The 25,138-nt window shown below is 41.8% G+C and overlaps 2 protein-coding genes across 2 annotated transcripts in view; both read left to right on the top strand.

The window, feature by feature from the left end:
• Positions 1-19,014, top strand: part of SOGA3 (SOGA family member 3) — a 78,500-nt gene extending 59,486 nt beyond the window's left edge. The window contains exon 8 of the mRNA XM_035712770.2: positions 15,444-19,014. The gene's annotated coding sequence lies outside the window, so the exon portion shown is untranslated. The remainder of the gene's footprint in view (positions 1-15,443) is intronic.
• Positions 1-19,014, top strand: part of KIAA0408 (KIAA0408 ortholog) — a 32,513-nt gene extending 13,499 nt beyond the window's left edge. The window contains exons 2-6 of the mRNA XM_049115361.1: positions 4,297-4,535; positions 8,498-8,860; positions 8,950-9,029; positions 10,837-11,980; positions 15,444-19,014. Of these exons, the coding sequence (XP_048971318.1) occupies positions 4,401-4,535; positions 8,498-8,860; positions 8,950-9,029; positions 10,837-11,980; positions 15,444-15,617 (1,896 nt within the window). The 5' untranslated portion in view covers positions 4,297-4,400 and the 3' untranslated portion in view covers positions 15,618-19,014. The remainder of the gene's footprint in view (positions 1-4,296; positions 4,536-8,497; positions 8,861-8,949; positions 9,030-10,836; positions 11,981-15,443) is intronic.
• Positions 19,015-25,138: the final 6,124 nt, after the last annotated feature.

Raw genomic sequence — 25,138 nt, 5'->3', positions numbered from 1 at the left:
CCAGTTAGCAGAAACCCTTCCTTCTCTCCCACATAGATGCCAATATCCGTGGGCGAAAAAGAGTGACAACTAGGAAGAAAGAGAACTTTTGTGTTTGTCTCCGTAGAGAGCACCGAAACTGAGTTTCAGAATCTGCTGAACCACTTCACCCCATGACCTCCCATTATAGAACATAACGTCCCTACAAAGTGTCCCTACAAAGTTGCCCCATTAGTTGGATTTTTTTTAACTATTTAAGGAGATTTATAAGGAAAGCAGTTCTTTTTTTTTTTTAAGATTTTATTTATTCATGATAGACATAGAGGGAGAGAGAGAGAGAGGCAGAGACACAGGCAGAGGGAGAAGCAGACTCCATGCCGGCAGCCCGATGCGGGACTTGATCCCGGGACTCCAGGATCACACCCTGGGCCAAAGGCAGGCGCTAAACTGCTGAGCCACCCAGGGATCCCAAGGAAAGCAGTTCTGTGTAAGATTTGTCTATTCAAATTTTCATTAACAATAAAAAAAAAATTCCTAAATGTTCAGCTTGCCATGGATTCTTAAAATACTTGAAAAATACCGAGGGCAGAAGAAAGTCGTTGAAAATATGGGAGTTTGCAAAATTAGATCTGCTTCTGTTCATCTTCTAATTAAAAAAAAAAAGATGAAAATCATCCGTTTTATTCCAGAGAATGAAAACATAAAGAAGGATAAATGAAGGCAAGGAAGGAGGGTGGGGAGGGAAGAAAAGAAAAAGAGGGAAGGACAGAAGGAAGAAACCAAGTAACGGGCATTTACTGAGCACTGACAATGATTCAAAACCATGTGGGGCACTTTTATTAAGCATTCTTTCTTTTTTGTTCATGTAATCCTCACTGCTACTCTATGGGCCCCATTTTATTTTTGGAGGAGAAAGCAATAAATTCAATCATATTGTGTTTGACATTTATGACACGACTTAGACGCCAGGAAGGCAACATAAATCCTCCCCCCAAAATTGGCACAGATACTGCTCTATAGGAATTTTCTTTCAAAGGCTTGTTTTTGATCCGTGACCGTTACATTTCCTGGCACTAGACGGTGCTCTGGCCTGGAAAGGGGAAGCTCTGTAGATTGGCTCCGACCCATAGTAAGTGATGAGTTTGGCTCTTTGCAGTTAAGTTGGGGATTTTGTCCACTTTTGGGAGCATTACCTGGGTTCGTGTACAGTAAGGTTACAGGGTGCAAGCCTCAGTGAGAATTTTCCTGGATGATCTTCAGGTACGTTCGAAAATAACAATAAAACAAAACAAAATAAAAAGGAAGAATCTGCCACCTTTTACCCCGTTTAGCCCTACTCTGGAAGTGGTTCAAGAGGAGTTAGCAATAGAAAGGAAAATTGGAGCCCTTTGCTACATTAACTGTAGGAGAAACTCTATGATGATTTCTGAATATTTCTGATGCTTAGTTCTGAAACATGAACTGTCGTAACACCTCCTTTCCAGGGAGTCTGTTCCCTTTCCACGCTTTCCTTGGTTACCTTCGCAACTACCTCTGGAGGTCTTAAAGCACTCCGCTCTTCCTAAGAAGTCCCAGGGTTAGGAACCTGTTAGGAAGCAGGATAGTATCCGCTCACAGTTCATTACATGCAGCCTCAAAGCAGTCTGCCAGTGCAAAAACAAGCATGGTCTGCATTTCCTGTGAATAGTTTATCAGATTAACTTAACGATTACTAGGTAATCAAGATTAAGGACACTCACCAAGACGAACAAAATTGTGTATATTCTTGACTATCTTCATTTTGTTAGGTCTTCATCGATGTACTTATTTTAGGCAACTGGCTCTGGCTGTGGCAGGTGCGTGTGTGGTGCCTGGTCGCCGGCTCACTGGTGTGGACGGGAGCAAAAGGTTGGGAGGATGACAGGGAAGGTGAGAAATGAGATTAGAAAACGAGCATGGCTGAGTGGATAAGATGAGACATGCTGACTTCTCAAATCTGAGATTACTTCTTTTCTTGACTGAGTCAGTCCAGTCGGAGTGCTGAGTGTCAAAGTTGTGGGTAAGAACGCCTGGAGGGTCTGTAGCAGATTGTGTAAGAGACGAATAACTGTGTAGATCCCAGTGTTTTCAGCCTGCTTTTGAAGGTGGAGCCCTGCAGATGGCACTAACATTTTTCCATCCTTATTAATCTCTGATAATTCACTGATAGATTCATTGATAGATCGTGGCTCCAAAAATGTGTTTGGAACAGTTTATCACTTGGATATGCGTGTTCAGAACAATCTGATAAAAATAAGATTAGTCTTCAATGTGTGTCTTATATTTGGGACACGAAACGTCCAGCCATCCTCTGCCGCTACATGCTTGTGTGGGCGTCATCCACAGCAGCAGCACCCACCCGGTCAGGAACTATTGACTCTGGGGGCGCTGGGCTCCTAATGAGCATTAGCCGCCACATGGTGAATTAACACATTTCGATCATGGCCTAGAAAACCCAAGAGCTAGACTTCCAGTACCCATGATTATCTTAGATGATGATTCAAACGTTTCAAATATTCTTTCCCACTCATTAAAAAATAGTGGTCTTTCTTTTTTTTTTTTCCCTTTTTAATTTTTTGAAGTAGGCTTTATGCCTAAGGTGGAGCTTGAACTCACGACCCCAAGATCAAGAGTCACACACTCCACTGACCTAGCTAGCCAGATGCCCCATATGACCTTAATAAAAATTATTTTTGAGGACAGCTGGGTGGCTCAGTTGGTTAAGCATCTGCCTTTGGCTCAGGTCATGATCCTGGGGTCGTGGGATCAAGTCCCGCATCGGGCTCCCTGCTCAGTTGGGAGCCAGCTTCTCCCTCTCTGTTAAATGGATGAATAAAATCTTTTAAAAATATATTTTTAGTAGAAGCCAGATCGAGATTTTTTAAAGGAAAAAAACAAGGGAAAATGTTTAAGTTTCTCAAACTATTTTGCATACGGTATGTCATTTAAACTTTGTAACTATCCTATAAGTAGCCTTCATTTTAATGTAAAGAAAGTAAATCTCAGAAATTTTAGGTTTATAACAGAGTTACCAATCTCGTATTTTAAGTTGCATCTTCAGGGGCGTCTGCATGGCTCAGTCGGTCAAGCATCAGGCTCTGGATTTTGGCTCAGGTCACCATCTCAGGGTCGTGAGATTGAGCCCCATGTTGGGCTCCATGCTGTGTATGGAGCCTGCTTAAGATTCTCTCTCTCTCTCTCTCTCTGCCCCCCTCCTCACACCCACTGCACATGGGCCCTCTAGATAAAAAATAAATATTGAATAAATAAACTGCATCTTCAGACCCTAAATACACATACGCTAAATGCTAGAAATCTAATTATTTCCATCCTTGCTTAATGTAATCAAGGGTATCCTTGCAAACTGAACAAACCGTCTTCAGTGCTCTGTATTCAGTAGCCTCAGCAGCATATTCTGATATATGGTCCATGAAAAGAAAAAGAGAGAATGAGTGAATTTTAGCATGTGGCTCCCAGGATGGCTTTACTGCTTTTATATTTTACTTGATGAACTAAAATGATGAAACTATTTTTATGAGTGAGTTTGGTTTTTTGCTGATACATCAGTCCCAGACTGACCCCCAGCTCAGGGGTCTGACTAATACAGTAATCACATCTGGCTTGGGCTTGAAACTCTGAACATAAAATGGAGACTGCCGCCCAGCACTGCTTCACGACCTTAAGTCGCAGACACATATAATCTCATTGCATCAAAACAGGAGTAATCCTGTTGCAGCAGAATCCACCATGGTTGTGCAGATCCAACCATACAGTTGAATTTCATACTTCCACCCTTAGATAGTCACTCTTAGGTAGTCCATCTTTAGAGGAGGTAGTTGGTTAAACGAATGCTCAGTTACATCTCACATATGCATTCAGCTATGATATTGCTGTCTGATTTCAGAAAGGGCAAAAAAAACATTTGAGCAAGGGGGGAAAACCCATTTGGGCCATACTTACTTTTTGACTATGTTAGTTCTTCTGTTTGTTTGTTTAAATTAATTAAGTAGGCTCCAAGCCCAACACGGAGCCCAATGCATGGCTTGAACTCATGACCCTGAGATCAAGACCCGAGCAGAGATCCCAAGTCAGTGGCTTAATGGACTGAGCCACCCAGGTGTCCCAACTGTGTTCGTTCCTCGTAAGCAGACTCTTCATCATCTCCTCTCTACTCTTAAGTACGGTTTTCCCGTCGTTTGTGTATGTCGATGGCTCTTAACAAAATGATAGCATGCTTCCAAAAAGCAAATGGATTTGGAACTCTTCCTTGTTATGTTTATATTAGGCTTTATTTTAAAGGCAAGTGAGACCGCTTCAAATAAACCAACTCCAAGCTTCCAAGAAACAGTTAAGAAGGCAGAGACAAGCAGAAATACCCCTTCAGTAACACTCACACGGTTGCCATGGCCCTGCATAAGCAGTGGGAGAACACAGAGACCGACTGGCACAAGGAAAAGATGGAACTGCTGGACCAGTTTGACAACGAAAGGAAGGAATGGGAGAGTCAATGGAAAATCATGCAGAAGAAGATAGAGGAGGTACAGATTGATTTGTTTTGACTACATTGACACTTAAAGCTCAGAATGAAAATTCCATTTGAAATTTGTCTTGTATTGGAAACCATTTCTGTTTTCCTCGTTCTGCCTCCGGAAGGCATGTCTCAATGACATTCGCTAGACCAAAAATAGCAGAACCTTATCCAGGGGTATTGAAGGGAGTAGGCCTTTTTTTTTTTTTTTTTTTTTTTTTTTTGATAGCCCGGTATGAAAATGAAGAACTTAAAATGTCCTTCTAAAATGTATCAGTTTATCATGTTTTGACTAAAGTGCCTTGGTATCAAAAGTGGGGAACGTATTTTGCATGAGCTTCAAGCACGAGGCCCAAGAGGAAAATGTAAGAAAAACATAACCGGTGGGATGTATATTAGCAAAATTACAACTGGGCATTAAAATACAGATCTTTTCATGAGATGATTTATGAATCATGTCTACTAAAGGAAATTACGTATTAGATCACTCGGTGCAATCAAAAGGAGTGTCGTATATCAGAATGGTGGTGGACATGATATTTATTCTGGCAAAATGTGCCACATTTATTGGCGCATTTGTTAGGAAAGGGGTTATGAAAAACAATGTGCCAGGGCTCTGATACAAATAGTCATTTTGTCTCCATTAACCATCCCTCAGCCCTGGAATATTTTCTTGAAGTATTCACATTGATGTATCTTTGAGCTGGTTTCAACTGAAAATTATTTATATTTATCTTGCTTGCCTCCAGTGACATTCATGTTGGGACATGGTTTGTGCACATTGCCAAAGTGATTCTTTAAACAGACTCCTTGGCCTTTTTTCACAGACAATCAAAGCTGGTGCTTTATGTGTTTATAGTGCAAATATTTTTCTTATTAACAGCCGTGTAATCGGTTGTGAACAAAATGTCAATTGGCACACTGCAAGGAAAAATTTAAAAAGAGTAACTGTTAAACTGTTCCATGTTACGGAGCTGAGGAGGCAGGCATGTAGTGTATGAGAATCCCCTGCTCGTACCTCTCTGGTTTGGAAATGTGTTTTGCTTACTCATGTAACTCCTTCACCTACAGACTAAGGGGGGATTAACAGGGAGATATCTATGTCAAGTCAGAATCCAAAGCTCAGGGGTCATTGGTTCCCAAAGGTTTGGAAGGCCAGATAATTCTGGCATCCGAGCCAAAAAAATTAAAGGAGTCAGGATTAGTCTGACCAATTGTTTAAGCCATGTGGCTAAAATAATCTGCTGCTTAAATCCTGTGTTGTCAAATAGCTATGCTGACAACCCCGTAGATTCTATCTATGGTAAATATCCGCCTTTTCGATTCGCAGGCATTAAACGTATCTTAAACATAGGATGGTAGTTTGTAGAAGTGCTCTTCCTTTCTGCATCGGGGAGGTAGAGGGCTGTAAGATTTTTTTCCTCATCTTGAATAGTAGCCACGGTGCTTTCTAGGTCTCTAGTAATATACAGCTCCCTCCAGCCCTGGGAGTGTGTCTGGATAAGGTGCTTCCCCAGAATACCCATAGATGATGCTCCGTAATTCCTGAACACTGGCCTCGTGCTCCTCTTATCATCCGAGTACATAGCTCTTTTCTCCTCACAGCTTTGTAGCCTATAAGAACGTACTTCTAACACGCCTGTCTAATAGGCTACAAACGAGGGTAGGAGAATTTGAAAAAAACGGGAGGAAAGTACCCTCCCATGTCACAGAGAATCAAGACATTTTTTTCCAACTGAAATTAAACACCAACGCACAAAAAATTATAAAATGCTGCAAGCAGAATAGACTGTATTTGCCTAATATATATCGCTAAGGCCTGTATATGGACTCAGACACAGATTAGTAAGCCGTGTACTAGGGAATTATAGATTCCTGCAGGTGCGCGTGTAACTTGACTCCAAGTGGTATCTTCCAGGGAGATCCAGTGTCAAGTGTTAAGATGCTAATGATCCTTCGCTCAGCCACCATCCACAATCATTGCATTTGCTATTGCGAAACCTGGATGTACGTACTTGGATTATTTGAAACCTGGAGTAATCTGGATAGAAACCCTAGAGTTCTTAGGTTTCTAGCAATTTTTTTTTTATCACATTGCAGTCTTTTCTGCTTGTCACCTTTGTTCAAATGATAACCACTGACAAGTGCTAGGTATGAAGTAACACAGTTTCTTATACAAAATAAATCTGTTTTCCATCAATAGCATTATATTATTTGCTTATCCATACCTCACTTAAATCTCCCAGAGAATTTAAGATGGTATATAAAATTTTACATAAGGTGAAGTATTTCAAAATAAAACAACAACAACAACGAAGGTGAGATGAAGACAGGAGGAAGGAACTTATGAGAATTGCATGTAGCAAGTCTGTCTTTCCAGGAACGACCGTGAAAATCAGCAGATGCATATTTCTCAATATTCAGAAGACAAAGGCAAACCTGTTTCCCAGGAATAGCACTTTTGTCCCCGATTTTGAAAATGAAGCAATTTTGTTTTCACCCATCACGCCTCAAAAAGAGGACAATGTCACCATAAGCACCCTTAGATTTAAGATGGACTTTTGAGAGTTGCTCCTTAGAGAATCTCCCAAGGTCAGCCCAAACCAGAATGCTCACAATAGCTCAGGATAAGTAATTTTATGAGAGCCAAAACAATGGATCCATGGCTATAATTTGATGCAATCCTGCGATCATGCAATGTTAGATGTGTAAGCATCTATGGGAATAAATATATACAGTATATTTATTTATATTTATATTCAGGCACCAACTATGTATAGTGCTTCTCCCAGATTTGGGTAAATACTGAACAGCAATAAATCTGTTATCCTACTCTTTGAATAATAGATGTGGTGTAGATATAGGTTGTGGCTGTAGTTATTTGCTTTAATAGTTAGCCGACAGGCTCCTTTGAAATATGCCACGCTTTCCCACAACTCAAGCCTAAAGAGAAAAGGCCACTGGCTTCCTCTAGGGGTGCGTTGTGTGAGCGCCAGCAGGTTAAACTAAACTCTCATCAAGAAATAATTTGAGATCCACTTTAACACAGATGATTGAAGCCTTAGAGTTCTGGTATCACATAGGACAGGGTCACGTTTGTTTTAATCAGGATGAGAAATCTTTTTTGAAAAACTGAAAAATCTTTTCCTAAAAAAAAAAAAAAAAAATCTCAGCAATACCCGGCAATACGTCAGTAACACCAACATAACTTCCAAAGGAAACATCCTTTGATTGCACAACCTCCACTCGGAATGGAATGAACTGGTGTGCTGCATGATACTGTCAACTATTTACACACTTGAGCGTTGGCATGCCGGTGCAATCGTAGACTTTTAAAACATGACTTTAATATTAGTTAAATTCTTACTAATATTAGTTAAATTTTTACTTTTCTCTGAAAGCTGTTAGAGAGCATGACCAGCAATTGTTTCAGGACGTTCCAATTTTCCAACAGTGCTTCTGCATCATCACGACATGTTTTATATAGGTGCAGGCTTATCTTATTTCTGAATGAGTTTGATTCCTACACAGAGACATAGAAATTACCATCCAGGGGATCCCTGGGTGGCGCAGCGGTTTAGCGCCTGCCCTTTGGCCCAGGGCGCGATCCTGGAGACCCAGAATCGAATCCCATGTCAGGCTCCCGGTGCATGGAGCCTGCTTCTCCCTCTGCCTATGTCTCTGCCTCTCTTTCTCTCTTTCTGTGTGACTATCATAAATAAATAAAAATTAAAAAAAAAAAGAAATTACCATCCATACTTTGACCTACTAGAAGTAGTCCTTATGGTTCATCAGAGTTTTTCTGGCCGATCAGATTTTAGAACGCTACTCAGAGGCATGAGCATCAATACCCCAGGGTAGTTAGTATATCATGATGTGGCAAAGAGAACTCAAAATAGCGTGTTTAGTATAAAAAATATTGACGAAGTACATTAAGGGGGAGAAAAAGCTTTCTCTTCATTTTCTTTGCAGCTTTGCCATGAAGTAAAGCTTCGGAGGAAAATCAACATGAATGAACGTGCTAAGATCCTCAGTCACGATCGTGAGAAAGTGATTCAAGATCAAGTGGTGGGATCTCCTCCAAACTACCCCAATTCAGGACGATGTGAATTTACACGGATGAATCACAGGGATGGTCTGGAAAGAGAAAATAAAACAGAGCACAGCTTACCCTGTGAAGGAAATCAAATGTGCAAGGAACAAAAAGCAACCAAAAAATCAAAAGTTGTGTTTACGGATCCTTTGGCCACAGATAACCAAAAAGAATGTGAGGTCTGCCCTGGTCTGAGGACTTCCGGGGAAGAGAGCAGGAGCAGTTCTGGGGCCCTCAACTCGGTAAGTAAGATTGTGGTTGGCCTAGAACTGTTTCTAAAGAAATATTTACATTTCCAAGTGCTAACCCGCTATTGCTTATATATATAAAGGCTCTTGAAGAACTTGCCAAAGTTAGTGAAGAATTATGCAGCTTTCAAGAGGAAATCCGAAAGCGGTCTAACCACAGAAGGTGGGCTGGTACATCTATGATTCTTTTATATCAGAAAGTCAAGAAAAATATTGTTTTCAGTGAATGAATCCAAACTGCCTCCTCGTTACACTTTGTTAGTGCGAATTAACGATGAGTCATTAAAAATCTGTTATCTTAGACAAGAGATAAAGGCTTTAATTGAGTTTTTCTCTGTTTACTAATTCTTAAACCAAATCTTCTCATTCTCTCCATGACTTGACTGTTAAGAATACTGTGCTCTCTTGGTGTTTGGTTAAGGTACACTGTCCAGTAGCTTCTTACGTACCTCCTTCTCACTGTGAGTGTTTGGCCAGTGGAAGAGTGCACAGCTGGGCTAATAAGTTAAATATATCTTAAGATTGGACAGTGTGGAGTTTTAATTAGAGATGGTCTACTGAAAAAAAATAGAGATGGTCTACTGAAGTTTTTTATACCTAAATGTCTCTTATTTCTCTGTATTTACTATGTATATATATAATGGAGGCGTACGCAATTGTCAGAACAATATACTGTAAATACGTAAATATGTAAATACACACATATACAATGAAATCTGAAAAACTCTGTTTCAGTTTAGAAGCACCTCTATAATTATAAAAGTAAGTTTTCACCAAAAATTTATTAAAAAATAAATTGGAATTCTCTGCAAGGTAAGTAAAGGTGGATGGTTCTAGGATCAACATTTATCTCCTAGTGAGGAAGTGTGTTCCTCTTGGGAATAGCAGCAGTGTGTACCTTATTTGTCTTTGGCTCTTAGAAAGCTCAGAAAGGGTTTTTATAATGACTTACAATAGATATTTTTATTCAACCATATTGTGTGCATAATTTTGCCCTCTACCTACCCATTTTGCTTTTGCCTACCATTCTGTTATTATTTATCTGCACTTGATTGTACCCTGTCTCGTAACATTTTGCAAGTTGAAAACCTATAAAGAGGATTTATACGTATCCAATATCCATATGATCAATTAACTTTAACTTGGGAATTTATATTGCTACTTTATTTAGGTTTTTTTTTTTTTTATCGAGCTTAGGAAAGACCAATTTTCTTTTACAAATCGCACCTGGTGTAATGTTCTTTCTCCTCGCTACTCCATAAACTTTAGGAAAAAAAAAAATGAAGACCTTTATTTAGCACGTAATTCAAATACGTTCCAATTTAACCTCCTGTCTCTTTCATCCTCCCCACTCTGCTTTGCGATCAGGCCCTACCAAAGGCCCTACTATTCCTCGCAGAGCCACACTATCTTTACTGTGGCTCACTTTGCCTCTATGCCCTTACCCAAAAAAATTCTTACTCTTGTCTCAAGCCCAAATGACACGTTCCGTTTGCAACCACGTTTCAGTGAACTTTTATTTGGATTTCTGTTGCGCTTCTTAGCTTAGGATGTCATTTCAAATTCAAGGGAAGGAACTGGAGCTCACATGACATAATGAATAGGAATTCGGTGGGTAGAGCAGAGGTAAGGAAATGGTAGGAGAGAAGCTGTGGAAATGAGAATGCCAGTAGCAGACACCCAGGAGACTGCGCTGTCCGGTCTGAGTGTAAGAGCCCATTTGGAACATCAGGGAAAGAGAGTTTGGGTCAGAGCAGGTGAGCTGTGAGTGCCACACTGAGAGGTAGGCTTTATCCTACAGTAAAAAAGGACTTGGAGGTTTTGACTTAGAGAAGTTACATGAAAATGCTGTTGGAGGAAGTTGGGAGTCCTGTTCTTATAGCAGAAGTTCATTGCCTAAGCGTGGTTTCTTTTGAGAACTCGTCCTAAATAAAACGATCGCTAATATACCGTGTTTTATAATTGTTTAGGATGAAGTCAGATTCTTTCCTGCAGGAAATGCCACGTGTAACGAACATGCCTCGCGGAGACCACATGATCAGCGATGGCCAGGGCATTCTTGCAATCAACTCGGAAAAGCAAACGCAGGAACACGGAAAGAATCTAAGCTGCACCGATGTACCCCTGAGCGGGGCTAGGAAAAAGGGTGAACTGGGTACGACCGATCTGCAGAGAAATGAAGCTCCACCGCTTCCTCCTCCGAGAAGCACATCCCGAAACTTTCCCAGCTCCTGTGCAGAACGAGCTCCTGGGAGTCTGAAGGGAGGTTTAGGCCGCAGCAGCCTGGTGGCCCCGGAGGGTCACGGTGGAAGGGGCCGTGGTCCTGACATCCTTCGGAGGCCCCGGGCGGCGCCTGGGCTAGGAGCAAATGAAGGGCAGGCCCTGCAAGGTGGCATCGTGTTTCCTTCTCTGGCGCCCAAAGCCAAGATAGAGGACAAGCCTGCATGTGAGGACCGTGTTGGGCTGGGCGGCCGGCGTGGTGGCGGTGGGGTCACCGCACAGAATGGTCCCTCTGCATCCTGCTGTCCCGAGAGCTGGGAGGCGCTGGCCCCAGGTGGCCCGGCCGCCTCTCGCCCCGACGACCTTGGCTCCGCGGCCACCGAGGGCAGTGGCCCGCTTCGGGGTCTCCGCTGTGGCTTCAGGACCACCAGGAATGAGAAGCTGGCCGCCAAGACCGATGAATTTAACCGAATCGTGTTTAGAACGGATCGGAACTGCCGGGCAGCGCAGCCCCCGCCGAGCCACCGGCCACCCCCCGGGGGGCCCGGACCCACCGCCCCGGGGGCCGCGGGGGGTGACGAGGCGTCCGGGGGTCGGCCCGCCGGTGCCCAGGGGCCCGTGCCCGGGGCGCAGGTGCCCGACCGCCCCGGCCCCCGCCCCGGCCCCGGCCCCGGCCCCCGCCGCCCGCTGCTCCCGCGCGCCTGGGGGCCCCGCAGCCTGGCCGGCCGCCCGCGCTCCGCCGACCCCCGCTCCAACTACGGCGTCGTGGAAAGGCTGCTCCGAGGCCACGGGGCTGCCGCTCCGGCCGCCTCGCCGGGTCCCCAGGGCCTCCGGGAGGAGACGGAGGGAGACGGAGGCCACCCCACGGGCCGGTGGGCCGCAGGCGGCACTGAGGTCAGGGGCGGGACCACGGTAGGGCGGGGGCCGGGGATGCGGGGGGCGGGGGGGTAGGGGCCGGTGGGGGGAGATGCCTGGGCCGGGGATGCGGGGATGTGGAGGGGGATGCCTGGGGCGGGGATGCGGGGGGAGGGATGCCTGGGGCGGGAATGCCCGGGGGGGGGGGGGGTAGAGGGATGCCGGGGGTGGGGGGGGAGGATGCCAAGTGCGGGGATGCCCAGGGCGGGAATGCCCGGGGAGGGGGAGGGGGATGCCCGGGGGTAGGATGCTCAGGCGGAGATGCCTGGGGGAGCGGGGATGCCTGGCGAGGGTGATGCCCGGGGCGGGGATGCCCGGGGTGCGGATGCGGATGGGGGGGGGGTGCCCGGGGCGGGGGTGCGGGGCAGGGATGAGGGGCGGGGGCGGGATGTAGATGCCAGGGGCGGGGATGCCTCAGACGGACGGGGAGGCGGGGGACAGGGATGCGGGGGATGCGGGGGTGGGGACGCGAGGATCCCTGGGGGGGATGCCCGGGGCGGGGATGCCCGGGGCGGGGATGCCTGGGGGGTCGGGGATGCCGGGGGTGGGGGGGGGGGATTGGTGGGTTGCCCGGGCAGGGATGCCTGGAGGAACGGGGATGACGGGTGCGGGGATGCTTGGAGCCGGGATGCGGGCGGAGGGGCGGTGCCGGGTGTGGGGATGCCCGGGGGGGGGGGGAATGCCTCAGGGGGGGAATGCCTGGGGCGGGGATGCCCAGGGTGGGGATGCCCGGGGAGAGGATGCCTTGGCGGGGATGCCTGGGGGGCTGGGGGGGGCGAGGATGCCGGGGGGGTGGGGATGCGGACGGGGTGGGGGGTGCCGGGTGCGGGGATGCCCAGGGGGGAATACCTGGGGGGGGGCGGGGATGCCTGGGGCGGGGGAAGCTGCGGGGATGCCTCGGCGGGGATGCCTGGGGGGGGGGGGCGGTGCCTGGGGCGGGGATGCCCGGGGTGGGGGGGAATGCCTGGGGTGGGGATTCCCAGGGCGGGGCTGCCTCGGGTGCAGCAGGTGCTCGGGCCCAGGCCAGCCCCGCGGGCCGCCGGCCAGGGGGATGAGGAGCACCTGCCCAAAGCCCTCGGAACTGCCGGCCGCCGCCCAGGGGCCAGCCCAGCGCCCTCCAGACGTTCTTAACTTCTTGACCCTTTATTTGTGATTAAGTATAGACCTTAGGACTCTAACACCCCATCAATTCTTAAAATCACCATCAAATTCTTAAAGTCTTCTTTTAAGACTGGGAATAGGACATGATAACTTTTTTAAGGATTCTGAAATGGGACGATGTAAATAAATGGACTCGGGAACTTCCAGGTCAGATGTCTGTTGTAAGTTTCTCTCTGGAAGAAAATGTTCCAAACAAACAAAAAACCATTCCAAATGAGCGTTATTTGTCTATAGCATCCTATTCTTTTGGTGCTTATACTTTTATTTTTTTAAGATTTTATTTATTTATCCATGAAAGACACAGAGAGAGAGGCAGAGACACAGGCAGAGGGAGAAGTAGGCCCCATGCAGGGAGCCAGACGTGGGACTTGATCCCAGGTCTCCAGGGTCAGGCCCTGGGCTGCAGGCGGCGCTAAACCCCTGAACCACCCTGGCTGCCCTGTTTTTAAAGAGTGTTGGAAACCTTAAAAATAACTTCTTGCACTTTTCAGTTGTTGGCTACGATTGGTTCAGTCATTCCTGGCATCTGATTCGTGTTCTTTCTCGTGGGGATTAGTCACACATATGTGACTGTAGGTCTAACACATCATAAAATAATGCCTCATAAAGTTCTCTTATTTGTGGAGCAGAAAGGCAGCACATGGGAATAAAATGATATTATAGCTTAAAATTTTTTAAGGCCATTCTTGTGTGAATTCTTAGCCTGAAAATTGCCCTCCCCAAAAGTAAGTATTCATTTTTTGTTGTTCTTTTTTTGGTCTGGTCTGTTTGCAAAAGAATACAATCTTCATTTGTTATAGGAGAAAAAGATGTCGAAGAGATTGATGTTTGCAATAAAGAACCACCCAATGATCCCTTTTAATGCATAATTTACAAAACGTTGCATGGTGACATATTATCACAATTAACTAATACGTCGAAAAATCCTACTGTTGCAAAATGCAGTGTGTATGCAGCATAGTTTTAAGCTGTGCGGGTTGCCTCCTTCTGATGTAAAAAAAAATATCGTGGCTTTCAAACCGCATAAAAATACCAGTTTTATCCATTTCACTAGAAACTTTGCCTTTTTGCACAGGGTACAAATAATTACCCTGGTTTTGTATTTTTCTGTATTTTAGTTGAGTCCATGAATACTTAGGAGGCCCTATCGCTTCAGATGGCAAGTGGAAACATGTATAAAATAACCAGCTAAATATTCATGAGCTACATTTTTGCTTTGTTTGGAGGTTTAGGAGGGGTCTTCTATTATAGATTCTTACGAATGGTTCTTCATCCTCTCCCCCACCATGCTCTGGGAGCAAACCTAAAAAAAAATAGATTCCAAAGAGAGAAAAAGAAATTGCAGGTTATTGTCATAGAGATAGAGGCCACCCTCACTACCCATCTCAGATGAAAGAGCACAGGCTTTGTAAAGAAGGGCAATAATAATAGTTGTATAAAACATGTCATGGAAACTTTTTAAATTTTTTTTTTATTGCAAGAGTCTAAGAATATTTTTTTTTCCCAGTAAAATAGAAAGAAAGAAAAGAAAGAAGAAATGAAAGAAAAGTAAGTGACAGTAAGGAAAAGGTTTTAAGTCATCTGATGATGCCCAATATAGATAAGAATTCTCTATTTGCAATTACAACGAAGTTATATTTTTATTTTTATTTTTTCAGATATCATTTTATTTTATATATTTTTTACAGTTGTTTTTATTGAAGTTATATTTTTAAATATTTCAATGATAATTTTGAAACTTTTGAGAAATAGTAGTTCTTGATGGGGAAAAAAGATAGCATCAGATCAATCATTTGGTGATCTGTGTGCCCTTTGCTAATGACCTCTGAAAGTGCCAATAGCTTGACATAAAGGAGCATGGTTTTGCCCATAAATTGTTATATTTTTGTTTTTAATAACGCTAAAACATCCTAATATCCCACTAAGAAACATCTATAGTTCCATCGCCAGTTATCTAACATAAACTTTGAATCCTGAACTTATAGTTAGTTGTAACAAGAGATCAGTTGTAAAAAAAAAAAAAAAAAGGAAAAAAAGATCAGTTGTATTAAAATTTGGTAGTGGAAAGATCTACAAGATTATCAAGTGCAATATTCCTTATTAGAGTGAGTTGCTTTTGATTCAAGGCCACAAACATTAGACAATTACCTTCTTCAGTTATCCATGCTTTTATTTGCTTGTAAATATGCTAACACGTTAACCCTGTAGTTGGGATCCATAATACGTGAAGCCCATCATTGGTGCTTGTATAGTGAGACAGGTGTCTTCCTTTGTCTCTTAGGAATCCGTGGCAGTGAAATCTTCACATGGAAAAGGATTTTCCCGACCTGCTAGACCAGCAAATCGCCGTCTCCCATCCAGATGGGCCTCCAGATCTCCATCAGCACCCCCTGCCTTGCGGAGAACTGCCCCCAGCTATACCATCTCTCTACGATCAGCAGCATCGATGGTCTGAGTCTCTGGCCTGGATTGCTAGAGGACGAAAGTCCTAATCGCCAAACAGAGCATTCCGAGTGTTTACAGCCAATCCTGTCTCTTCTCTGTCTTTCGAGATCACTGGGACAATTTAAATCTTAACTTCCCATCAGTCTTCAGTGTTTTTAATCTATGGAATAATTACCTTCCCGTATTTTGAGTTCTTAGATCAGAATTTTTTAATGCCATCCTCATTAATTTGCCAATATGATTTAAGTTGAAACTGTACTATAATGTATATTCTAACTTTCTTGCAAGTGGCAGAAAGCAAGGTTATGTGCATGGCCAAGTGTTTGTAGATGCATGTGTTGAAATAGGAAGTATCCTAGTATGTATTTAGATAAGAAAAACGTTATGTGCTAGTGTTGACTTTGAAATTATAACATGTATACCTATGTATCTTTCTGTTTATTTAAAATTTTTGAAAATATACAGTACTATTTATATTTTGTATACCTTTTAATAGGTATCCACTTAAGGCATTTGAGGTACATATATTAACTAACCACTTTCTTGGCCCCAACTACATTGAAAAATAAGAATTATACACGTTAATAACATTTGGTAGATTTCTAAATACAACTCATAAATAGTTTCTTAACTGCTGTAAGGATGGACTAATACCATTGGTCTCCTTGTTTACTCTCTTAAATAAATAAAATTGTCACAGGTTTAATAGATCAGGCTTCTAAAGCAAACGTGAAATGTTCACAAAATTTTTTGTATATCATTCGGTAGTCTGTTATGGCTTTAACTGTGTATTTGATCCCCAGAGCCATATCACTTGACTGCCTTAGAAGCAACAGGACTTAAAAATCAACTTACTTTGTCAACTTCAGTAACAGATAACCCTTCCGGAGGATATGAAAAGAAATTCAGCTATGTTGAATTCTACTTTTTGTTCAATTATATAGCTTTTAGTTATTTGAAGTCATATTTAGAGGTAAGTCATTTGCTTTTTCTTTTAACTTTCCCCTAAAATTAGTAGGTAAAAAATTCACTTTTTTATTAAACGAGGAAGATTAGGAATGTATTTCATTGAGAGCCGAATTATATTTCCTCTAGTGTGCTACATAAAAAAAAAAAAAAGAAAAGAAAAGCCTTAAACTAAACGTTGGCATCCATGAGTAGCATGAGGAACAGAAATGTGTATTTTGGCCACAATTCGCATACAGTAAACACTTAATATCTATGTTGAGAACTGAAGGAAGTATGAATGTTGAAGTGCTTGGAATTCCACGCAGAAGATCTTAGAAGCAGTTTTGCTCTCCACCATCTCTCTGTAAAACCAACTTTGTTATTAGATATAAATTCTATTTGAGCTTTTCTTTTATTGCTGGAAAGGTTAAAGTCTTGTAACCTATATATTCAAAGACCTTCTTATGATACATCCTAACAATTAAGAGAAGTTATTCCATTATACATCATGACTTGAGGTAAAGTAAATAATTTCCAAATCCCAGACTGCCTTAAAAGACTCAAGACTGTTGCATGGTGATGGACATATTCGTACTTTCCAATAAGGAGAGTTTGTAGGAATTGAGATTAATTAAACTTCTAGAATATGAGGTTGGAGCGAGCAGATGATAAGAAGGGGCTATAGATGCACTCTCTTTTGAAATAGTTTGAGAAGAATGAGTATAAACTCTTCTTTACATGTTTGGTAGAATTTCCCTGTGAAGTCATCTGATCCTGGACTTCTGTTTGTTGGGAGTTTTCTGGTTACTGATTCAATTTCTTTGCTGGTAATTGGTCTGTTCAAATTTCCCATTTCTTCCTGTTTCAGGCTTGGTAGGTTATATGTTTCTTGGAATTTATCCCTTTCTTCTACGTTGTCCAATTTGTTGACATCTAGTTTTTCATAATATTCTCGTGTAATTGTTTCTATTTCTATGGTGTTTAGATCCACTCTTTTCATTCTTGTTTCTTTCAGGAATATTCTTGTCCATAGGAAACCTATCAGAGAAAAGTAACCTAGACACCAAGAGATGGCACTTACATGCTTTGCATCTAGAAGGGACAAGGGGGGACCCAGGGAAGTGGTAGGCTGTGGCATGCAGTGATGGGCCCACTGGGAGGTGCTGCTATGTTATATTAGAGAGACTGCCCAAGAATTGGGCAACAGAGACCTGCTCCCCTCCATCACTGTATTGCAGGTAGTCTGCTGTGGCTCTGTGGTTCCTACCTTTAACTACAAGTCAAAATATTGAGAATCTCTTTTTAAAAAATTAGATTCCTGACCTCATCCCATAATTACTAAAGCAGAATTTCCAGGAGTGCAAAGGGGGATCTGGAGCCTTTAATTAAATAGTAACAACAGCAACAACAAAAAGAAAGCAAAATATTTGATGGTTAGAGATATTTGGAAGCAGTGAAATCAATAGATGCCCAAATAGATGGGTACCACTGGGTAGTCATGTTACTTCCCTGGGACTTGCTTTTGTTACCTGTAAAATAAAAGGGTTATATTATCGGGCATACAATTTTAAGTCACCTTTTCTATTACTATTTGAATGAAGCAGTGGGACACATTTTAACATCTTCCTATGTTGACTAAAATCATAGACTATTAGAGTTGGAAAAAAAAAACAGTATCTAGTCCAACTCCTTGATTGTAAAGATGAAAAAACTAAAACAAAGATTATTGAAATATTCTGTTTTCTCTTTTAAAGTATTTTATAATTTTTTATGGAAAAACCTATCAGGTAAATGGAAATTATCCTTCAAAAATATTTTTTTATGTATTGTGATTTTTAACTGGTAGTTTTTCTACTTTGGATGGGCATTTTCTTCCCAACCACACACCCTTCATTTTGCCGTCATTGCTGGATTCAAGACATTTGTAAACGTTTCAGAAATATTTGATTAGAAACACTTGTATTAATAGAAGTTTTGCTGAGCAGACTTTTTGGGGGAAAACTCTAATATCAAGTGAGGGGTCTGATCTCAGAAAGGAATAAGAACAAGGCAGAAAAAGTGCTTGAGTTTTTGTGCATGTGTGTGTGTGTGCGTGTGTGCTTGTGTGTGTGCGCACACAACCCTTGCACGAGTTCTCTATGTTGCCTTATCACCAAAGCCAAATATAAAAATAGAAGTTATGTTTGCATAATTCATTTATAAAAATGAACCTTAACTTTCATTTGTTTTTACATAGTGAAGATGGTTAGATATTATCATGCATGATTTACCTATTACAGAGAGGATTTAGCCAGATTTCCTGTCATCCTGAGAAAACATCTGGATCTAAAAAAAGACAATCTGCTTCCCTACAGAGATTTTTAAAATTATTTTTAGGCACATTTGCTGATGAACAACTACTTGATATTAAAATCTCCTTCAGTGATTGGAAGTTGTCAAATAAAATAGGTGTGGAAACACCTGCTGTGGCATGTGTGTACATTGAGAACATTTTGATTTTCCTCCTTTTCTATAGTGGTCTCCAGTAAAGCTGAAAGTTTTATAAAGTCTAAAATCAAATATGTCCACAGTTCGACCTGGCTTCTCCTAAAATAGCTCTAGGTAATAAAATCTAAAAGCCAAGCCTGCATGAATTCCTGCACCTGGCCCCACATCACCCCAAACAGCTCCTCACGCTGTGATAACCACTCTGCCCATTTAAACTGCTTATTGAATCTGATTAATTTGTGTTTGAAAAAAAGGTTACTCTTCTGAAATTTGCCTTTATATGTGACATTAGCTTAATTATGTTAGGTAGATTCAGATTTCTATTATGTATTACTTTGCTTCAAATTCTGCATGTTTCTTCTTAAGTAGCAAGTATCTTTATTGGAATGTACAGCTAGGACTTCTTTGTTTAATATAGTCCAGAATAGGCTCTTTCAAAAAATGGGCTTCATAAAGTAAAAAAATTAAAACAATAAAACCCCAAATAAACAAAAGTGGGGGGGGGGCAGCTTTCAGGCAAGTGTCTACTCAACATTTTCTACTATAGGAATTTTTCTTATCATAAAGAATAATTTTAGTTCCAATGGGAAAAAAGACCAAAACACTTAAAATCTGAAACATATTGCAGTGACCTTTTGATTCCAACATGCATGACTGGCAAATTCTGAAAAAAGATTCTTCTTATATGAAGCTATGATGGTATGTAGAAATGAGGGAAGAGTCTTGAATAGGAAGGACCACAAATGTCATACAGAACAATCTCATGGTAAGGGGAAAAAACTTGAAACTCAGAGAACTCTGTATGACTGCCAAGATCATAAGGATGGGCCCCACGTGGGCTCCCACACCAGAGTCCTGCTTCCCTCTATACCTACGCGCATCTATGACCTGATGGCTTGCAAAGCACACTTAGGTTCTTTGACTTGTTTACTTCTTCCAACAAACTTCAAGGCAGCCTTTGTGATTTCTAATTGCAAATGGAAAAATTAAATAACCAAGATAGTAAATATTTCTCAAGATAATACTGAGAAATAAAAAAAAAAAGATAATACTGAGAAATAAATAGGTGGTTCTTCAGACTCCTGGTAATTCAGGCTCTTTTCAAAAAAAAAAAATGGAAGAGGAAGCAAAGAGTGAACAGTTCTTTTTCACGTACATGTTATGCACAACAATTAGGCTATTTATTTTTGCCTTTCCATCTCCTTACCCAAAGTTCATCATTCATGAATTCTATGGTTTCAGTGGTTTCAAAAGATACTATTAAAGAAGTCATGAAGAGGGCTCACTTTATCAAAGTATTTTTCATTTTTTGATGCCTATGCTCTGATATTGTATAAAATCTCTACATGGGCCAAAATGTTGAAGGTAAACTAATAAGTACCCGAAGCAATCCTCATCTGTAGTACCAAATGAATCCTTATCTCCTCACCCTTCAAAAGAATTACAGGAAATCTCCACACTATATGGCTTAAATGTACTCCAGAATAAACCAGAACATTTCCCTTGGAGCTTGCAGTTATTTCCAACTTATAATCTTTCTCCAAAACAAGTTGTATCTGCCAATTTCTTTTTGAGGCTTTTTTCTCCAATTAAATTATTTACTTATGTAATTTTATAAAAATCATTAAACAAATTCAATCCAGCTGTTTGGGATCTGCAGATTTTTTTTTCTATATAATGTTCAGCCTCAAAATAATGCTAAATCATCTAACCTGAATTATATATATATTTATATATTTAATATTTGCACAAAATTTTGTTATAATTAACCCAGTTTTAAAACTCTCTGAATTAATGATATCTGGAGTGAAATAGTTAATGTCCAGTGAACGCCAGAGAACCTTTTACAAATATTTTTTTAAAACAAGTCACATGTTAGAGTAAAAGGGAGCAATGGTCTCTATATGTGAAAATTCAGGAGATAAATTATTGGGAATAAAGACTCTTCCAAAGAGATGCCAGGCAAGGAGAAAGGAGCTAAGTACATCACCTTTTTAAAAAGGAAGCTGGAGTTGGCATAGCCCAGGGAGCCAAAACTACATGAATTCATGACTTACTCAGCTCATCCAAAGCAAGCACTAGGTTTTCCTGAGCAAATGGGGCCTGGGGAGAGCCCAACATCAAAGACTCCAAGGTACACCATGCTCAGGATTCTGGCAAGTGGTCATCTTCAAGGAGATTCTTCAGAAGGCAGCTAAGGCCCGAAGCTGAGGCCAGGGCCAGGGTAGGAATGGAGTGACCAGGGAAGGAAATTGTCAAAAGCAAGATACTAGACCAAGAAGCCTTGTCCTGGGGACCAACGTGTGGGAAGGTTAAGAGATGCAGCTAGAGGTAGGGCAGGACATTTCCACTGGGAATAGGAACAGAGAGGTCTTCACCAGCACACCAAATCTTCCCCGAAGTTGGGAGCCGAGGAGACTTGGATAGCAAGCAAAGGACACATTAATGGCTAGTAGGCAACTATCACTGTAACCACCACAAAGCTGAAATAGATGGGGGTTCGGCACAGCTTGAGCTCTCGCCTGGAATATTTTGAGGAACTAGAGTTGAGAGGAGGCCACCAGAAAACCTGACTGTGAGTAATTTGAAAAGAGGTGGTGGCATGTGGATGGATATATTCCTTCTCCACGTCTGCTTTATTGTTTTCTTGTGACTGTATCATAGGAATCTAAAACCTTACCCAGACAGTCTCATAAAACAAGCCACCCATACCTTCCTATAACAGACCTTAAGAGCAAAATGAGGTATCCCAGAAATGGAAAGTGATGTTTTTCTCCAATAGTAATATAAAACAAGCACATAATCAAAGAGGAAGCCCATTTTTAAAACTTAGAAAATCACACAAAATTGTATGTATGATGTGGGCGAGCATAGGGAACACCCAAATTGCTGAGAATAGAATTTGGTCTCAAGGAAAAAGAAACACAATGTGATTACAATTAGAGGTAAAACCGAATCAGCTACTCCACGCTCTCTGAATGGAGAGGAAGCGGGCTGCACGGCGCCAAAGAAAAGAGAGCAAGAGAGCAAGCGTGTTTCATATTGTTCCACTGCCATCCAGTGGAAAAGGCCAGGGTCTGGAAAGATGAAATTCCTGACCTCGGCCTACTCTACGCTGTCTTGGGAGTGGTAGGCCCCCCGCAGACCCATCTGTAGCACAGATAGCCCTCAAGGTCACCCAGTCCCAGCAGCTCACTTTGCCACCTTGCACCCAAACAGCCTTCGGATTCTCAAATTAACCACCTAGGTAATTCCAGAAGTAAAGGAGCAGCTAGGTCAGTGTTTCTTTGACTCCGTCAGAAAATACTCTAATAGAAAAAGAAATATGTTTCCCAAGGTCTGGGATGGTGTCTACAATTCTTGAATCTTGGGGATTTTAACTTTTAAACATTTTTCATCTCTTAAACAAGGATATTTTCTGCTTTATTCACTGATTGTGCCAAGCCCTTAGAAAAGTGTCCGCAAGTAGTAGGCTCAATAAATATTTGTTGAATAAATTAATGCAATTTTTTAAATGCCTTCATCATTTGCTATCAGGAAAAGCTAAAGATTTTCCTCTGTGCTTCCCTCTTTAATCACAGCTGGTAATGTATTTATTTCATAAAACTGAGGCAATCTGAATTCACATGAATAGAAATTTCTTGTCACACTGTCTTCGTTTTTTGAGATCATGAGTCCATTTAAAAATGGGCATACAAATCAAAATCGTTTTTCTTATTTTTTTGCAAACATTAGAAGCATAATAAGGTAGGAAATGCTGGCTGGTGAAAATTTTAAGTATCTTTCAGCTGAAAAGTCAAGTGACTCACATCATAGGAAATAAGGTAAGAATGTCTTTTATTGTCTTAAGGGGAAAATAGTTGAAGGGCCTCTTTTTCTTTTCTTTCTTTCTTTCTTTTTTTTTTTTTTTTTCTTTTGGAAAGGAAGAAAGACTGCCACATACAGCGTCTTATTTGGGTGTGTCTGGGATCTTGGAAGCTCGACTACCCTATGTTCTCCTACAGATGGACCTTGAGAGCTTGCTGGGAGGTTCAGAGCACGGCTACTCTCATACCCTGGACTGGGGGCAGGTCCCCCTCTGTAGTGCAAGCTCCTCCTCTTTGACAGAGCACCAGCTTCAGGAGAGACGCACAGGGAGAGGGAAGGGGGAAGGGGACACAGCCTAGGCAGCCAGATCAATACAACCAACCCTGGGCATCAGTACAGTGACAGATGTCACAGACAGATGGGCCTTACATCCTGAAGGGCCCCCTCGAAGAAAAAAAAAAATTACACGGGGTAACTTTTATCACACGTAATTGAATTAAGTTTCCAAAATTACATCCATAAAGTCAGCTCAGCACAGCTCGCACACTTTCCTTCTGCTGTCTTGTCACATCCAGCGAAAGCTTTCACAATTCCACTCCTACAAACAATTCACCCTTCGAGCGTTCTTGCTGAATAAGCCAACTCTGAGAACTACTGTTACCATTAGGCAAAACCGCAACTCATCGTTTTAACCCATTGTTATAGCGATTTTTAAATTCTCCGTTAAAAAAGAGTAATTTCACCAAATGGAAAATTCGATGAGCATTTTTCTCTGCCTAAATCAGCCCCTATGTATGTCAAAGAGCGAGTTTTCAAACTCATTTCCCATTTCCTTACAAATGTATCTCAAAAGATAAGCATCTGAATGATTACTCCTGCAGATTTACAAGGAAAGCCAGCATTGTTCGCCAGCTCGTTAATATGCAAGGAAAATCAAAAGGCCAACTCTTTGAGAAGGGATATTATTGATAGGCTGCCACAGGGCTGCTGGTTCATGCAAAATATGAAAGGGTGACTTTTCCCACCCATGTCAGCATCATGGATTTGTTTCCCTGTGTGCATCCATCAACAGGTCTTCCTCCACTCATTGAAAGCAATTCCCCGGGGAACCTGGGTGGCCTAGTTGGTGAGGTGACCGACTCTTGAGTTTAGCTCAGATCATGACCCCAGGGGTGGTGAGATGGAGCCTCACCACACCCGCCATGGGGCTCCACGCTCAGCCCAGAATCTGCATGTCCATCCCCCTCCTCTTTCACCTTCCCTTCAGGCCTGTGAATGCTTCCAGGGGCATGTTCTCTTTCTCTCTCTTTCTCTCTCTCTCTCATCTCTCTCTTTATCTATCTCTCAAGTAAATAAATAAATAAGTCTTTTAAAAAAATTTTAAAAAGCAATTCTCATGTATCTTTTAAAAATTATTTTTACTGGCTTCTGTACTATAAATTATCCTTTTAAAAATTAGTGGACAAAAGCGAATAACTGATCCAATTGCTGAATTATTAGTGTCCATGCTTTCTAACTGAAGATAAAGAGCAAGGTCAGCATCCATCTCTCAACCAGTACATCCTAAGATACTCTTTTTTGCAGTGTTAGAATTATGGAGCACCAGTCAGTAGGAGTATCATCTTTTTCACCTCTTTTTAAGGTCCCAACAGATTTGACCATCGCCGCAACATAGAATTTCACCAAGTTCTTTTTTTTTTCTTTAAATTGGCTTTAAATTGATCATCAAGCAATTTTGTCTTTTTAGCTGTCCTTTCCATACCTAGCCAATAGTGCTGTTTCCTTTGTTGGCACAACATTTTCTGGTTCTTTGAATAATTCACTGTTAATGTAACCGCCAAGAGAGCAATGATGGTTTATGCAATTATTCTCAGGGTTTTATCCACTGAAAGACACAAAGGATTAGACATGTGGCAGGGCTGCAATATTATAGCTCATGGTATAACGATGCCCCTAAGTGTATCCTACTATTTTGAGGTGACAGCTATCTACTTCCAGTCCAGTAGTGAAGAGAATGGTGTATGACCTTTCTTTACCACCAATTTCACTGGTCAGATTGACTGCTGACTCTTCGTTACCCAATATCCAGCTTGTGATCCAAATTTCCTGTATTAAATTAAATATTTCCCATTGCAAATATAATCTTAAAATCATTGTACTTTAGTATATCTGTGGAAAAAGTGGTAACATCATCCACACAAGCACAGACTTGTGGGGTACGTATGTGCTATCAGCAGAAAGTAGAACTAAAAGAAATCAAGCCCTGGTAAGTAAAATATATCATGAGAA

Source organism: Canis lupus, chromosome 1 (assembly GCF_003254725.2).
Source record: "Canis lupus dingo isolate Sandy chromosome 1, ASM325472v2, whole genome shotgun sequence".
NCBI lineage: Eukaryota > Metazoa > Chordata > Mammalia > Carnivora > Canidae > Canis > Canis lupus.
Note: the sequence above shows the minus strand (reverse complement) of the source record. Positions and strands in the feature narration are given on the sequence as shown.